This window comes from Chiloscyllium punctatum, chromosome 24, assembly GCF_047496795.1.
Source record: "Chiloscyllium punctatum isolate Juve2018m chromosome 24, sChiPun1.3, whole genome shotgun sequence".
Lineage (NCBI taxonomy): Eukaryota > Metazoa > Chordata > Chondrichthyes > Orectolobiformes > Hemiscylliidae > Chiloscyllium > Chiloscyllium punctatum.
In genome coordinates, this window is record NC_092762.1 from 49,279,296 (window position 1) to 49,295,920 (window position 16,625).

General features: G+C 38.3%; 2 protein-coding genes across 7 annotated transcripts in view; both read right to left on the reverse strand.

The window, feature by feature from the left end:
* Positions 1–6,685, reverse strand: part of LOC140494527 (cathepsin L2-like) — a 46,597-nt gene extending 39,912 nt beyond the window's left edge. Inside the window, exons 1-2 of the mRNA XM_072593795.1 lie at positions 6,593–6,685; positions 154–2,485 (exon numbers count right to left, since the gene is read on the reverse strand). The gene's annotated coding sequence lies outside the window, so the exon portion shown is untranslated. The remainder of the gene's footprint in view (positions 1–153; positions 2,486–6,592) is intronic.
* A 3,168-nt stretch (positions 6,686–9,853) lies between these two features.
* dpp9 (dipeptidyl-peptidase 9) overlaps positions 9,854–16,625 on the reverse strand; it is a 111,040-nt gene continuing 104,268 nt past the window's right edge. For all 6 annotated transcript variants that reach the window (XM_072593796.1, XM_072593801.1, XM_072593798.1 and 3 more), the window contains 4 exons: positions 14,536–14,688; positions 13,666–13,808; positions 11,551–11,662; positions 9,854–10,671 (listed from right to left, as the gene is read on the reverse strand). In XM_072593796.1, coding sequence (XP_072449897.1) covers positions 10,579–10,671; positions 11,551–11,662; positions 13,666–13,808; positions 14,536–14,688 — 501 coding nt within the window. In that variant the 3' untranslated portion in view covers positions 9,854–10,578. The remainder of the gene's footprint in view (positions 10,672–11,550; positions 11,663–13,665; positions 13,809–14,535; positions 14,689–16,625) is intronic.

Sequence of the window (16,625 nt, forward strand, 5' to 3'; positions counted from 1 at the left end):
ATGCATACAGCACTTCCCAGGGTCACAATTTATTTGTGTACCAAGTTTCACTGAAGTCCATCCTTGGGATGTATTTTTTACAAAATGAACTAAAACAGGATCACCTTCACCAAACTCAAGTTTAATGAATCTTCAGTAAGACAGAAATCCCACCTGAGAGCTGTCACCAAAGCAAACCCCACGAGTTCTGAAGAAGGGTCACTGGACTTGAAACATTAACTTTTTTCTCCCTCCACATGTTGCCAGACCTCCTGAGTTTCTCCATCAATTTCCGTTTGTGTTTCAGAATTCCACATCAGCAGCTCTTTGTTTGATGTCAGCAGTTCTTCAGGATCACCATGAGAAGGGGAGGCCAGGCCTCTGCTGGTACCACAGTGGAGATTGCTGTTTGATCCCCAGATATTGGCAAGTGCTACTGAGGTTGGAGTTGCAGAGAGACAGGGTATTCGGGAATGGGGCAAGGAGAACAGGACTTTGAAGCAAAGACAAGAGAGAGGGTTCAGCAGCAAGGGGATAGGATCTGGTTCTGCTACAACCTCCATCCTGATGTGGTAACCTACAATCAGACACAGAACAGCCATGAACAAGGGAGCTATGTTTCTCCATTTTTTTCTCGAATGGTCATGATGCTTTCAGTTTCTTTCTTCCTATTCTCTGCCTTATTTGGTCTTTGGTGAAGACTGATACAAGCTGTTTGTTTCCCATTATTAGCTCAGCAGTCTCATCCCGAGAGACTGAAGCTCACTTCAGCTACTTCATTCATGAAGTTTTGCTGTCTGTCTTTACATCTGTTGCCAAATATCTCTCATACTCTAATCTCTCCTGACTTTTGCTAAAGTATTCCTTCGCTGGTTTATAACACTTTTCCAAAGCGTTCTCTCTTCTTGGCAGCATTGTAGGTCTTTACTTTCTATTGGATACTCTCCTTAGATTCCTCAGTTAACCACAAATGGTGCACCCTTCTATACAGTCCCGAGAATCATATAATCACTACGGTACTGAAAGAGGCCATTCAGCCCAATGAGCCCTGTATCTACCCTTGGAAGAGAATCCCAAACACATCTACACCCTTACCCAAACATGTAAATCTGCATTTACCTCCTTCTTTCTTCCTTCCTTTCTTCATTCTCAATGGACTATATTCTTGGTGAGTTATGAAATATCTCCCAACATGTTCACTGCTACTTACACAACTTACCTTTTCACTTCTTCCTTATTGCACTTTAGCCAAGTGTGGTCTCATACCTTTGTACTCTTGTCACTGCCTTTATTTCAGTTTAAAACACTTAATTCTCACCCTCAAATGCAACCACATCACCGTACCCATCACCAAGAGAATCCTTGACTTTGAGGTCATTAATCAATCCTCTCTCATTAAACAGAGGCTTGCTCAGTAGTCTGCCCTAAAAAAACGACCCCACCCAATTATTGGTTAATATGAGAAGCTGCAGGATGAGGTCCATTTAAGGCTTTCAATTGACACAGGGATTAAAAAGGTCACCAGCGAGCCTGGACTTGAATAGAGAGTAGTAGGAGGCTGACACACCCTTAATCCCCCACACTTCAAGTTGATCAAATGCCTCCTTACCCAAACTCAACTCTATCGAACATTATGCCACAGAGTATGTTAATACACAGTTGGATTCAGCAATGTTCATATGCAACACAAACATTGCATCAAGTTTTAAGAATTTACACTTCTTGCAACAGTAGCGTTATCAAAGCCCTTGCAATATCTGGACGCTGCTTGGGTGAACAGATTAAAGTTAATTAAATAGACCCATGAGGTTTTATGATTATCACATGTTCTGTGTAAGACAAGTTAAAATCTTTAACCAATACACATTCATGCTTGTGAGTGTAACTAGAATAGAATATCATTTGTCTTGATCATAATATAAATTCTACATGTGGTGATGAAACCACAGAAGTTATTTTGGGTACTATGAAGATAGGCGCCAAAAAATGGTCACCGTAGCAAACCCAAAACATTTGAGAAATGTTCTTTCACACAAAGAGCGACCTTTTAAAAAAATTATTGATGTCATTCGGTTGTTGCCTGCGGTAGGTAGGCTTGTTCATGCAGCAAAGAGGTAGCTACAAAATTATGGTCAACCATAATTATTCTGTTCCCAGAGAGTTTCATGCAATTGTCAAGGAGATCAGGACCATCCAAGCAGTCTATGTGTAAAGTTTCCTTTACTGATCTTCCTTCATTAGTACTCACCTCTCATCTCAACCTAGCTCTTTCTCATTTTTACCTCACCCTTTCCAAGGTCATCACATGCATGGGATTCATTTCCTGCTCCGTGGTCTTATTCACAATAAGCTGGTCACCAACTCCACAGCATTCTCACATTAGCAGATACTGTTCATGGTTCACATGCTTGAGGTACAGTCATTCTCTCCTTTATTATGATCTCTTCAGAGACTGCGATTTTTCATTTTCCAAAAAAGTAGAGAAATCTATAATCCCAGTTATTACCTAAAAGAAAGAAGCCACATGATTCAATTGGTTATAAACCAGACTTACATGGCACAAAAATTTTTTTAAAATGCTTTTAGTTTACTGTTTAAATATAGAATTCAGAATTTTCATTGGCATACAAAATTAAGAAATATTTTCAAATTGGAATCGTCGTCCTCTCAGCATGAAATCATAAAGAGATGGTTTTGTGCGTGGAAAATCATGTCTCACAAACTTGATTGAGTTTTTCTGAGGAAATAACAAAGAGGATTGATGAGGGCAGAGCGGTAGATGTGATCTATATGGACTTCAGTAAGGTTTTCGACCAGGTTCCCCATGGGAGACTGATTAGCAAGGTTAGATCTCACGGAATACAGGGAGAACTAGCCAATTGGATACAGAACTGGCTCGAAGGCAGAGGACAGAGGGTGGTAGTGGAGGGTTGTTTTTCAGACTGGAGGCCTATCACCAGTGGACTGCCACAAGGATGGGTGCTGGGTCCTCTACGTTTTGTCATTTACATAAATGACGTGGATGCAAGCATAAGAGGTACAGTTAGTAAGTTTGCAGATGACACCAAAATTGGAGGTGTAGTGGACAGCGAAGAGGGTTACCTCAGATTACAACAGGCAGAACAAAAATGAAATCCATGAGCAGATAATTCCTTTGCAAAACGTCAATTGACCATGCTGTCAACAACACCTTCTGTTACTTTTCTGATGATTGAGAAAAGACTCAGGGTGGTAACTGGTCAGGTTGGATTTGTGCTGCTTCTCTGCACAGGACATACCTGGGCATTTTCCCACATGCCAATGCTGTCACTGAAGTGGAACAGTGTGGCTGGGACCATGGTGAGTCCTGAAGCAGAAATCTTCAGTACTATTACCAGAATGCTGTCAGGACTCAAACCCTTCACAGTACCCAATACCTTCAGTTGGTTCTTGACATCACGTGGAGCGAATTGAATTTGTTGAAGACGGCATCTGTGATGCTGGAGACCTCAGGAGGAGACCAAGATGGATCATCAACTCAGACTTTCTGGCTGAAGTTGGATCAATTACTTTATCCTCATCTTTTGATCTGATGTGCTGAGGTTCCTCAGCATCAAGGATGGGGTATTGTGAAGCCTCCACCTCCTGTCAGTTATTTAGTTGTCCTTCACCAATCACAACTGGATAAGATAGGAATGCAAAGTGCTTCCAATGTTTCGCGTGTATATGGCCCTGTGCTGCAGTATCACCAAGCTGACACCTCAGTTTTCAGTATAGTTGATGCTGCTCCTGGGAGGCCCTCCTGCAGACTTTAACAAGGGTTGATATTCCAAGTTTGACTGCAATGGTAGAGTGGGATGATGACAGGTCATAAAGTAATCTGCTGCTGATGGTTCACAACCTCAAGAAATATCCTGTTGCGTTGCTAGATATGATCATCTTTTCTGGGGTGACAGTCAGGGTTGACCCAAAATCAGAGTCAACAGTGACGACCCCATGGCCTACTCCATCCTGACTGTAGACGACTGTGATGTCACCTCTGGTGAATCGGTCTTGGTGGTGGGACAGAAGATATCCAAGGATGGTTATGGTAGTGTTTGGGACATTGCTAAGAGTGCCACCATGTCAGAGTCTTGCTCAACTAGTTTGGAGGGCAGCCATTCCAATATTGGCAAGAGCTCTTAGATGATGCTAGAGAGGATTTTGCAGGTTTGATAAGGCCATGTTTGCCATTGTCATTTCTGGAGCCTAAATTAGTTTCAGGTAGTGTGTCTGGCTTCAATTTTTAAAAAAGATTTTGCAGTGGTTTGACACAACTGAGTGACTTTTTTGGCCATTTTAGAAAACACTTAAGACTCAACCACATTACTCTACATCTAGAGTCATGTGTGTCAAACAGGTAAAGCTGGTAAGATATCAATCCCCAAAGGGCATTAGTGAAATAGATGAAATTTTACAACAATGAACATTAGTTAGATGATGATTTGACTATTTTTGATGTCAGATATGATCAAATTTATAGCAGCCTTCAACATTTTCCCTACTATTCATGTCAAATCTAACTGGTCTGTCTCTTCTGTTCCAAACTTAAGTGTTACGCTTACTATCTTCAGGAATCATTTCAGAATGTGTAAATGTTGGAAAACTGATCACCATTACTATCTGTGCAGCCACTCCTTTCAACACCAATACAGATCATCAGTTTCAGTGGACTTATCAATTTGCAGCACTATTTATTTCTCTCGTACCACGTGATTACTAATGCCAGGTATTTTCAATTTCTCATTCTCACTAATCCCTTGATAATTGAATATTTCTGGGACTTATTGTAGCTTCCCTCTTGAGGGCAAACACCAATCATTTGTTTAGTTGCGTTGCCATTTCCTTATTCTCCCATTATAAATTTCTGGTCTCTGCTGGTCACATGTCCATGGTTGTTCTTGATAAGCTTTTGCTTTTTACGTACATATAAAAGATTTTACAGTTCATTTTTACATTTTGTGCGAGTTTACTTTCACACTTTATTTTTCTTAGCTTCTCCACCCTCTCTCATTGAATTTTAAGCAGCAGCAAATCCCCAGGTTTCCTGCTTTTCACAACATTGTGACTCACTCACTCTGATCTAATTTAACTTCTGGCCACGGTTGAATCACCATTTCTGCCTTAGTTTTAGTGCCTCAAAATAAATGTAACTGTTGTGAAACAGATACCAACTCCTTAAATGCTAACATGGTCTGTATACCATCATTACATTTTAACAAAGTTCATTTCACTAATCAGACTATTTTTTTTCAAATGGGAAAGTTGTCATTGCTAGTCACAAAGCAAATCTAACAAATATGCTTTTGAAGTGCAGGGAAGTTCTTGGATACAGTTGAAAAGTGTGGCACTGGAAAAGCACAACAGGTCAGGCAGCATCCAAGCAGGATGAAGTGATCTTGGGGCCAATATTATTCTCAGACTTTTGACAGTATTTCAAACCCTTGAGACTATAGTTTTTAGTGACTGTGCTTAACTATATAAAGGACAAAATACAAAATGAGATCACTTGAAAGAAAAGTACTTTTCTTTCTTTATTCCACAATTGAGATGCCTCTTTACAGTTTTTGTTTTCAGCTGTAGCTCAGCAGTAACAATTTTGCCTCAGTCACGTCCAGGATGAGAGAAGGAACATAAAGGCCTATATTTCAGGGCAGTACTGAGGGAGTACTGCCCTGTTAGAGGTGCTTGCTCTCGTTCACATGAGACATGAAACTGAGGCGCCATCTGCTCTGTCAGTTGGATGTAAAATATCCCATGGAACTATTTGGAAGAGAGGTTATCCTAACAATCTAATTCCTCAAGCAGCATTCACAAATTATCTGAATGTTATTGCATACGTTTCTCTGGTCATATATTATTGGATGTTGTGGGTGCTGCTGTTTACAATTGACTACCAAGTTTCCTAAACCATAACAGGCACTATAATTCAAAAATAATACATTTCCTGTTGAGCATTTTAAGATTCCTGTTTGTCATCAAAACAGCAAGTGTTATTTTTCCCCAAGTGGCTGAGTATCAAATTTTGCTTCGTAATGCATAAGTGAAGCAATGTTAAATGCACAATACAAATCCAAATGGTGACTTGGAAGCGTGTACTATTATGAAAATCCCTATTTGATCATTAATCTTGGCAATAAAATAAAAGTTCTTGTTTTGAATGTTTCAAGCACTACAAACTTTTCCTTCATACAATTCTTAGTGTATAGTTGTTGCACCCTCTCCATACTGCCTTGCTCATCCTATGGTGTACCTTCATTCTGCATTGGAATAAATTTCTACTTGGTTGTTCTTACAAATTTAATCAGTAAATTAGTTTGATGTTTACTTTCCCACATGCAAGAGCCAGAAACCAATTTACCTCTTACAGATTCCAAATAAGATTCTTGTTAATTTAAGAAACAGCCCTACATTTTGTAGATGTAAAATGAAAAATTTCACAAATTTTGATATGGATTACTCTATACTTGTACATCCCAAATGTCTGCTTGTCATTTTTATTTTCCACTATTGCTCCATTCTCACTAAGAATCTGTAAATGATCTAAGAGGATTTAATATGCAATTTGCAGATTACTTAATCTATTAACACTCACTCTGTAATGGTTTTCTGTTGACTCTCACTTTTTTTTGCAGCACTTTTGGTCTCATTAAAATTCCATTATTTTAAAGAGAAAACAGCCAGTACACATTACCTATTGAAAAAAAAATTACATATCATCTTTCATGTCCTTGGGAGACAACCATATCACAATCAATGATTTCCTGTGTAATCATTTATAAGCAAACATCTGGGAAAGGTGGCATAGTTGCTGACTCACCAATAATGGAATAAAGAAAGGGAACTTACTTCTGACAAATATTTTACTTACAGGAATTTATCAAAGGAGTCGAAAATTCATGTTGGTGATGGCAAGTAGCATTTAACTTTGCTGCTAGACTGGGGGCAGCATGTCCTGCTGATGCAGTATCATTGTGTCAACTGCCTTCATTAAAACAAAGCTAGCTTGACACATGCTTATAAGAGGTCAAGTTACCCATTTTTAATGTCTGCAATTCTTAACCAATTGAAATTTCTTTTATCTGGTTTATCATTTATCAAATGATACCTCCATAAGATAGAATTCTGATCATCAAGCAAGTAAAGATGGCATACAACGTCAGGAATCATCATTGTACTGTGTATAGTTCTGGTCACCACATTACCAAAAGGATGTGGATGCTTTGGACTGAGTGCAGAGGAGATTCACTAGGTTTGAGCCTGGTATGGAGAGCGCTATCTATGAAGAGAGGTTGAGTAGATTAGCATTAGTTTCATTAGAAAGATGGAGGTTGCGGGGGGAACCCGATCGAGGTCTACAAAATCATGAGAGGTATAGACAGAATGGATAGCAAGAAGCTTTCCCCCCAGACTACAGGACTCAATTACTAAGTGTCATGAGTTGAAAGTGAGAGGGAAAAAGTTTAGGGGAGAGATGCATGGAAAACTCTCTATGCAGAGAATGGTGGGTGCTGAAACGCGGTGCCAGTGGACCTGGTACAGGCGGGCATGATCGCGTCATTTAAGAAGTATCTAGCCAGATACATGAATGGGCAGGGAGCAGAGGGATACAGATCCTTAGAAAATAGGCAACAACTTTAAATAGAAGATCTGGATTGGCGCGTGCGCTTGGAGGGCTTAAGGGGCCTGTTCCTGTGCTATAATTTTCTTTGTTCAGTGTTCTATCAAGGGAAGTAGAAATGTATGATTGGTTCATCTCAACAGTGTGCTATTAAAGATGCAACAAGGAACAATTTAGCTCCAGCATTGGTGAAATAGAGTATTCAAAGTTATTTTTAGAGAATTCATTTATACAAAGTAATGTAATGCTGTAGAAGTTTGCAACAGTAGTGAGACAAGGATGTGGAGTGGAAGAATTTCAATTTAAACTCTGTGGTGAGTGTTAAGGCAGCCAGTGCAGGTGAAGTAAATGGTGGAAGTAGTACAACAGGTTAAGAAAGGAGTAACAAATTCTTAACATTCCAAATTCTACAAGTGACTGGACAGGAAAAACAAAAATGAAATTTATTCTGTGTCTGACAGAAGTGATTGACGATTGTGGGTTTTGGTAACAGTTCAAAGTAAGAGTGATGTTGACAATTTTGTTGAATATAATTTAATGCTTTTGGTGACGGATTACAGAGCTCAAACACAATTCAATAAGAATCATCCGTTCATCATCTTATTCAGTATAAGAAATGCTGAATGAGAACAGCAGTGGGTAACAAAGTCCTAATAAGGACCAAAAGTAAGTATTTTCATATTTTCTGGCATTTGAGGGACAAATTTTTGACTCAATGACATAAGGTTGCTACACTAACAGCAGAGGTGGCTGTGGATGAAAGTATTGATGAGATGGAGCCAAGAAGATTCCAATCATATGTTTATCATGGATGTCACTGTAGCCACAGCATGTGGATAAGGGAGGGAAATGAATAAATCCCATGCGTTTAGGGGAATTCTGGAGGTGTGTTTAGACAAGAAAATTAGCTATTGCAATTATCCTGGCAAAATTAATTAGGAATGAAATCACAGCAATCCTTCCAAGTTGGCCAGTGTCAATGTGCTACGGCTTTAAACCATCACCTGAATTTTCTCCTAAACATCAAACCAACTAAAAGTTTGTACCACCTATATAAAATTTCATTAATCTCAAGTACCTTAATCTTCCATTGGTTAACGGGTTTGCCTGTAACATTGTTCTTTTATCAGGAGCTTGTCTGTAACTTCAATATTAAGTAATACAACACTGAAAGCATGAAAATATGTAAAAGTAATAAAATTAGTTAGTTAATTAGCTGTAAGGATTTCACTGGGGTTGCTGTTTAATAGCTCATACTTCTGCAACATTTCTTGGACTCTGACGCGTTCATTTTCACAAACATATGTAGATTTCCCACAGTTTTGCTAGAGTAGAGTAAGACTCCATTCACTACCGCACAGTCACTATCCATTGACTCCTCTGGAATGAGACAGATTTGGGACCAACTCTTCAATTTATATTAATCCCTCCAATTAAGTTTATGCTGCTCTTACTTGCCAAAGAGGCTCTAACTAAAATCTCAGGCAACATTCTCTGATACTATATGTGGTGCATTAACCCCGCTCATCCTGGATGTAAGTTTGCTCACTGAGCTGGAAGGTTCACCCTTTTCAACCCTAGAACAGCCTTTAACAATTGCTCCTACCATTCTAGGATAGCCATCATCTTGTTGACTCTAACTTGATTACACTAACTTACACAATTAAATAGAGCATTCCAAACAAGTTTCCCTTGCATCCAGCATCATTAAGGATTGATTACATTAATTTTGTAATCGTCAGTCCAAAATCTCACATTTTCACGTGTCTGACTGACTTCATAGGCATGCTTCACCCTTTAGTCCCATAACCAGTGGCCAGGCTTTCAGTCAGCTTGGTCCAGACTTGGGAGTTTCTCGTTTAAACACATGCATCTCATCCACCCCTCTCCTTTTTTAAGGATCTCTTGAAACACAGCCTCAAACTTCATTTCAGCTGAATTACTCCTTCCTGGACCTAGCACATATTTTCATCCTTTGCATTATGTGAAATACTGAACAGCCTGTCAATATGTTAAAGCCATTATAAGGCAAATTAGTAACGTTACTGGATGAAGATAGGACTGGAATTGAGAGCGATATTCTCCAGAGCTGAACATTCTCTTGAACCTACAAATAACCAAACTGGACGAGCAAACAGAAGGACACTTAACACTGGTGCAATTGAGGTCGATTTCTTCATGAGAGAAAGGCAAATGACTTGCAAGGACACTTTGAGAGAAATAACACATGAAGAATTAAGCGTTACAATCGTTTTAATGAGTTACAATGCCATACACTCATTATAAAAGAATAAGAATCCATAAAAATATTTTCTTTTAATAATACGCACTTTGAATACTCAGCAAAGTTGTAGTTGGCTCCTGCCCTGAAACACACTTCTTGGGTGGTGCAGCTTGCAGAGGTTAAAACTCAGTCTTTAACTGAATGATGAGAACTTAAGTTCCTATGGAGATGCATTTTAGAAATATGGCGGCTAATCGGAACAACTGAAGCTTGTTCTTATTTTTGCAAAGTGGTACTTCAAATTCACAGCAGCATGTCTGGATGTGTCTTTTGAAGCCGTGAATAATCATTTGGCTTTAATCATTTCTTTTTTTCTCCCACAATCGTGCAGTTTTCAAGGCATGTACAAAAAGTTGAAATCATTGCCAGTGTACGGTTTAGGTGCATTAGCTGATTCCACACTGTACCATTAACACATAAGTTAAACCAAAGTAACAATGTTAGGTTTCAGTCTTATCAAATCACAGTTTAAAATCAATTCAGTGAGATCAGTGTAGTATCCGCACATTGTTCAGAAAGGAAGTTGCAAAATAAAACCGCTGAACTGTTGTAGCTAGGACTGAGGATATATGGGACGGGGGCATGGAGAATGTTGTTTGACAGAGAGCAAGTCACCAGGAACCGAATATCAGCAACTGTCCAAAAGCATTTCTTTCATTGTGGTTTGTTTGTTTTCTCAGAGGTATTCCTGTAGGAAGTGTAGCAGCATTATTTCATAGTGCTCTCCAGACTCAGGGCAGCGAATACTGTGTCTTTCATTGGGGTAAATCTGCAGCAGAGAGACAGCATCCAGTTATTTTCAAAGAATTGTAGCACTGAAAAAATACTCACAACTGAGTAACTCTGAACTTGGAGATACAAGCATAAGGTCATTCAAAGCAAGTGCCACAATAGCCTTGGAAAAGCAAAATTCCAAGATGAGTTGTATTAAAATATTTGGCAGCAATTCATATAACGAACAGGCAAGAAAATCTTATGAGTCAAAATGAGTTTTCAGAAGATTTATAGCTCAGGTGGAGGTTCTGGATGTAGGTTTACTCGCTGAGCTGGAAGGTTCATTTTCAGACGTTTTGTCACCATACGAGGCAACATTTTCAGTGAGCCTCCGAACGAAGCACTGATGTTTCCTGCTTTCTATTTAGATGTTTGGGTTGGTGATGTCATTTGTTGTGGTGATGTCATTTCCTGTTCTTTTTCTCAGGTGGTGGTAAATGGGCCAACCTCTGAGAAAAAGAACAGGAAATGACATCACCAACTCAAAGAAAACATTGCTTTATTTGACTGGAACACTAACAAAAGTGAGGCAAGGTTAGGAAACTTACAATTACACCAAATGAAAGGATGGAGAAAATTGTAATTAGACTACAACATTCACAGTGCAGTGAAAATGTATGTATGTAATGTATTCAATCTGTCCATATTAATGGGACAAGGTATATATCTCATGTCAATTATCAGAAAGATTCAATACACTAGCATAGTCATCTCAAGAATAATGGGCTGACTCAATTACTATTTTAGAAAATAATTAAAACAACAGTGTCCATGGATAGTCATTTAAAAATTAGGACGACAAACCAAAATATTGCTGTTATTTAATCACTGGTATTCTTAATAAAGTACCCAGTTCCTGGGAATCGAAACTTACCTGAAGCTGATATGGTTTTCCAGCTCTGATTAGTTGTGATACTAAGAAATTTGTGTGGAAAAAGTGCACATTTTCATCTAAAAATCCATGCAGAATCAGCAAACGATTGGGCCTGAATGAATCAAGACAATGATGAATTAAAAAGCAAAACTGTACCAAAGATGACTGTTGCATTACATTTAAATCTGGCTCCTTTTTCTTGCTGTAATGCTATTCATTAGCAAATATCTTTCACTGGACAGGGTGGCGTCTGTTGTAGGTTTTTCATTAACCAACATCAGCAAAATGCAATTCTTCAAACAACCATTAGGCGCTGTACAAGTACTGTAGGAGCATTTTTTCAATGTCTCCAGGAAGACTGGTTAACTGTGATGCCAGAACCTAAAGGCAAGGGTGCATTGGGTTGACTGGCTAATTTTCCTATTTTTTTTTCCAATTTCACACAATTTCTTGTCAGGTATTTGTAATATTTACATTTGCAACGCAGTCACATTCACTTTATCTAGTCAGAGCTATGTCTCTCCCTCCAAAGTAAATCACCATTCATTATGAATTTGCTATAACTGTGACCAAACAAGCAAATATACAGAATGACAATGCTTCAAAATCAATCTAAAAGGCAAGAATTTGGAAAATAATGAATGTTACTGAATCTTTGGTTGAAGGGTAAGGATATTACCATTAATTCATGACTAATTTATAATATTCAGAATCTTAGGTTGACTTTGTAAGGGGGAAAGTATTGAATGTGAGTTTTGAACACGGGCGACCCCCAAAACAATTTACTGAGGGAAGAAACAAATATAATCAATAAAAATCTTCAGCAAGGTTAAGTGATTATATTAGAAATGACTAGGAAATTTAGTTAGTTTAATATGTATTGTTCATGTCTTCCCACTTTCTTGTACAAAGAATGATTTTGGAGTTAAATTCAATCCACAGCTAAATGCCAGTGTAGCGGCCAGAGGCCAGGCAGCTAAGTACAGGCATAGTGGAACTGATGGTAACTTCAGGGTTCTTATCAGTATTTTGAATGCCTAGTGACCTTAGCACAATTCAATTATGCTCAATACATGATGTAATAGACAAAGCTGGCCTCACAAGGTTACAAAATTGATAACAAGAACAACATTCAGGCTCCACAGGAGAGATTAGGACATCTGAAGACAGGAGTGATCTAATTACTATCAAAACATTTGAATGTTACTGTGGCCATAACTCAATGTACCAGTGAATTCTGTGCTGCCATTAATAGACACCAGCTGAAAAGTTAAAATTTTCTTTAGCTTGAGAGCCAGAACCTCTGCCAGCAATGGGGAACTTATCGTATTATACACTCAACGATCTGAATTACGGCAGGATATTACTTTCTAGTCAATTAGAACTGATGGAATGTTTCAGTTCCATGCTTTGTGATTCCACCTTGTGATTCTTTCTATTCATTCATTTCTATTTATTCATTTCTATTCATTTTTAAATTCACTCTCTACACGAGAGACATTGTGCACGCACCATCCAGTGATCTTTCCTGCCTTTGCCTCAAGAAAATGTTGTATAAACCTTTTACTAAAAGTGCTTTTTGTTGCTTCACCAACCAGCTTCCCACATTGCTCCCTCTTTCGTTCTAACTAATGAAAGCGGTCTCCGTTCAAACATTAGCCTGACTTTTTAACTGCTAAGTATTACCAAGATTACCAAATATTTAGTTCTCCTTGTGATTTCCAAATTTTCCTTTCATTTTGACTAACTTTTATACAAAAGAGGAAAGAATAGCATTGTATATCGCAGATCTGAATCCAAGTCACTACTTGCCATCTCCAATCCAAATAAATGTATGACCAATATGATAAAATAACCCATCCCTCAAATCAGGAATAGTACCAGACATAAATATCAACAGAGCACACTCTGCAATTCTTGAGCCTTTATGTACTCAATATAATGGAGAACATTTGGTGATCCATTTAAGGAGCAGGTGGAAAACAAAAGACAGAATGGAATGAAAAATTATGCTGACAAGGTTAAATGAAGGCTTAGATAGAGCTGCTGGACCATTTCAGTAATATAAATTGTGTATTGTTGGTTGCTGCTCCGAACAACAGCTACATTACTCACTCATTGGGTAGTTTATCAACATGAAGTGCCACTGAACCAGCTTCGTAACCCTGTTGATTACTCTCTGGAACATCCATATAACGTTCAGTGTAACCAGTGTCATAGGCCATCCAGACTGTGACTGGTGCACCAGCTACAGCGACCTACAAAATATCAAAATGGCCTGTTACATAAAACAGAACATTTTGACTAATGTTTAACACCTTTTTTCACTTTGTTCAATCAGAGTTCACTGCTGTTGAGACTCATAGTTTCACTTCCATTTAAAGTTTTGGCTTGCTCTGATATAGTGTATCAAAAACCTTGGCTTTATAGATAACATTTTTTGTAACTGATGGTCACCTCAAAGCATTTAATATGAGTAAGTATTTTAGAACTTTGGTCACTTTGCAGTGCAGGAAATGTGGTCATCAACTTACATTCATAAGTTCTCACAAACAACTGGATAGTGACCAGCTTATGTGATTTTTGTAACATCGAATGAGGGATAAGTATTGGCGAAAGCACTATAGATAGTGCCCTGGCTTCTCTTCAAAATAGCATCATGGGATCTTTTACATTCACTTTGAAAGGACAAAACTTATTTGCATTTTTTTTGTTTAAAAAGCAGCAAAATGAATCTAAAATGAGACAATAAAATCACTTAACAAAACAGATCCCTCATCATGTGATAATCTACATGTGCAAACTTTAATGAAATTCAACTTCACTCAGAGTCATGGTTTAGTTGAGTTGCTCAACACCATGGTTATAAATAAGATATTCCATAACTCTGGTCTCAGAGATCTAATTTTAACATACTTTTAATTAAAATATTAGAAATTTTCAAACAGAATTCACCCAACTTGAATCATCTGCTGCTTCTGTTACCTTGAAGACTTTGGGTTTGTGGATCAAACCCATGAGGGACAGAAAACCTCCATATGACCAGCCATGGATGGCAACTCGGTTTAGATCAATAAAACCATACTTTTCTGCGACCCACTGCAGCCCTTCCACTTGATCTTCAATCTCAACCTGACCCTGTGGAGGTTGGGAGAAAATAGAGATGCAAGGTTTCAATAATTACTGAGTTCCGCAGTTGGAAAAACATCCTGTAGTAAAACTAAATCACTTAACTTCCTCATGATTAGTTTAAAAGTAACATTAGAATACAACTGGGAGCAAGTCACTTGCTTATTCCTTTTGGGTGGAAAATAGCACAAAGGCTTGGAGCTATTGAGAAATCAGGGAACCAATTTAAGTTCCAAGAACAATTTGGACTCTAAATAGTTTGATTTAATTGAACATGACTTAGTTGTTTATGAATATTTATTTTGCAAAGTTACCTCTTTCTATCTACAATTTGACAGGAGCATTCACAATGAAATTTAAATACGAGATTGCAGAATTAGGTCACGCCTGTTTGCCTAGAGCTATAAACCTTAAGGAAAGTATTAAAAGCAAACGCTCAGGTAAAAAATATGTTCCTCAGTGGGTGATGAATGCTTACAGGTACATATCCATGACGTTAAGGAACCTTAGAATTGTATGGAAGGTTGAACAAGATGGGACAAGTGGTTTTCCTCATTTCTACTGATCATTCATCATCAGGCAGGTTTTGAGTGCTCATTGAGCCAAGCTAGGTGAGTTTGAATGCCAGATGTACAAAGTTGATATGTCAAAGATTACTAGTTTTTTTTTGTCATTTACAACAGAGGATCTCCATAAAGACTGATAACCTCTAAAAAGATATTTGAACTTAGTTATGGCTCAGGATATTATATTTTGCAACACTTACTGCAACAAAAGATGAAAACATTACTGATCAAATACTTATCTTTTTATGATAACTTAATACTTAACTAGAGAAAGTGACATTGTCCTTGTGTACTAATTATTCATCTCTCACTACACTGCAGTATAGTCCTTACGGCAAACATTCTAGCTTTCAACATTCTACTCTTAGATTTTAATAGGTGTCAATATTTGTTTGCTAGGTTGGCTCCAGACACTTGACTCGGTTTTTGTCAAGCTTCTTAAAACTATCACCATTGCAAAATTTTTTCTGGTGATTCTTCTTCCTCTGGCCATGCCAAGAATTTGCTGAAATCCTTACATGCAGAATGTGGCCATTTGACCAGAGATTATTTCCCTTCCTAGTTGTGCTAACACACAAAACTAAGCAGTTTTTTTCTCTCTGGTGACCACACAAAGCTATTGCTCAAGTAGCACTAATTTGTCAGAGGATTGTAACTTGATCATGAAAGATGGCATCTCTGCCCTCTTCTCCACTCCAAAGTGAAACATACTGGTCTTGCATTCAAGTAGAAATGCTAATTAGTTCTGAATAACCTAAACCTTTTCATTTTAGAAGCAAATTGAGAATTTAGAGAAAATAAAATTGCTGCAAGTCTTTGATGTTTTTCTTGGACTCTGGAAGACTCAGAGCCTACTCACTGTAAACTGACAGCTGCTTTTGTCTCCAAGCCATAAGACCATAAGACATAGGAGTGGAAGTAAGGCCATTCGGCCCATCGAGTCCACTCCGCCATTCAATCATGGTTGCTGGGCACTTCAACTCCACTTACCCGCATTTTCCCCGTACTCTGCTGTACACGTTCCAGTGCCAGTATGTCCTTCCTGAGGTGTGGGGACCAAAACTGGACACAGTACTCCAAATGGGGCCTAACCAGAGCTTTATAAAGTCTCAGTAGCACAATGGTGCTTTTATATTCCAACCCTCTTGAGATAACAAATATACTGCACGTTCTTCTTACCAAAACGTGGGTTTCATGTAACATTTACCAGCAGGGAAGTGATATATACCCCAAATCTACTTAAACACATCCTTCAATTGTGGACGTCTATAAAAGGTTTTAGGACTAAGTGATCACATTAGGAACTTACTAGGTGCTAGACAGCACTAATCTACAAAGCAGAAAAATTAGAACAAGAGTCAAGGTTTACACTTGCCTGAT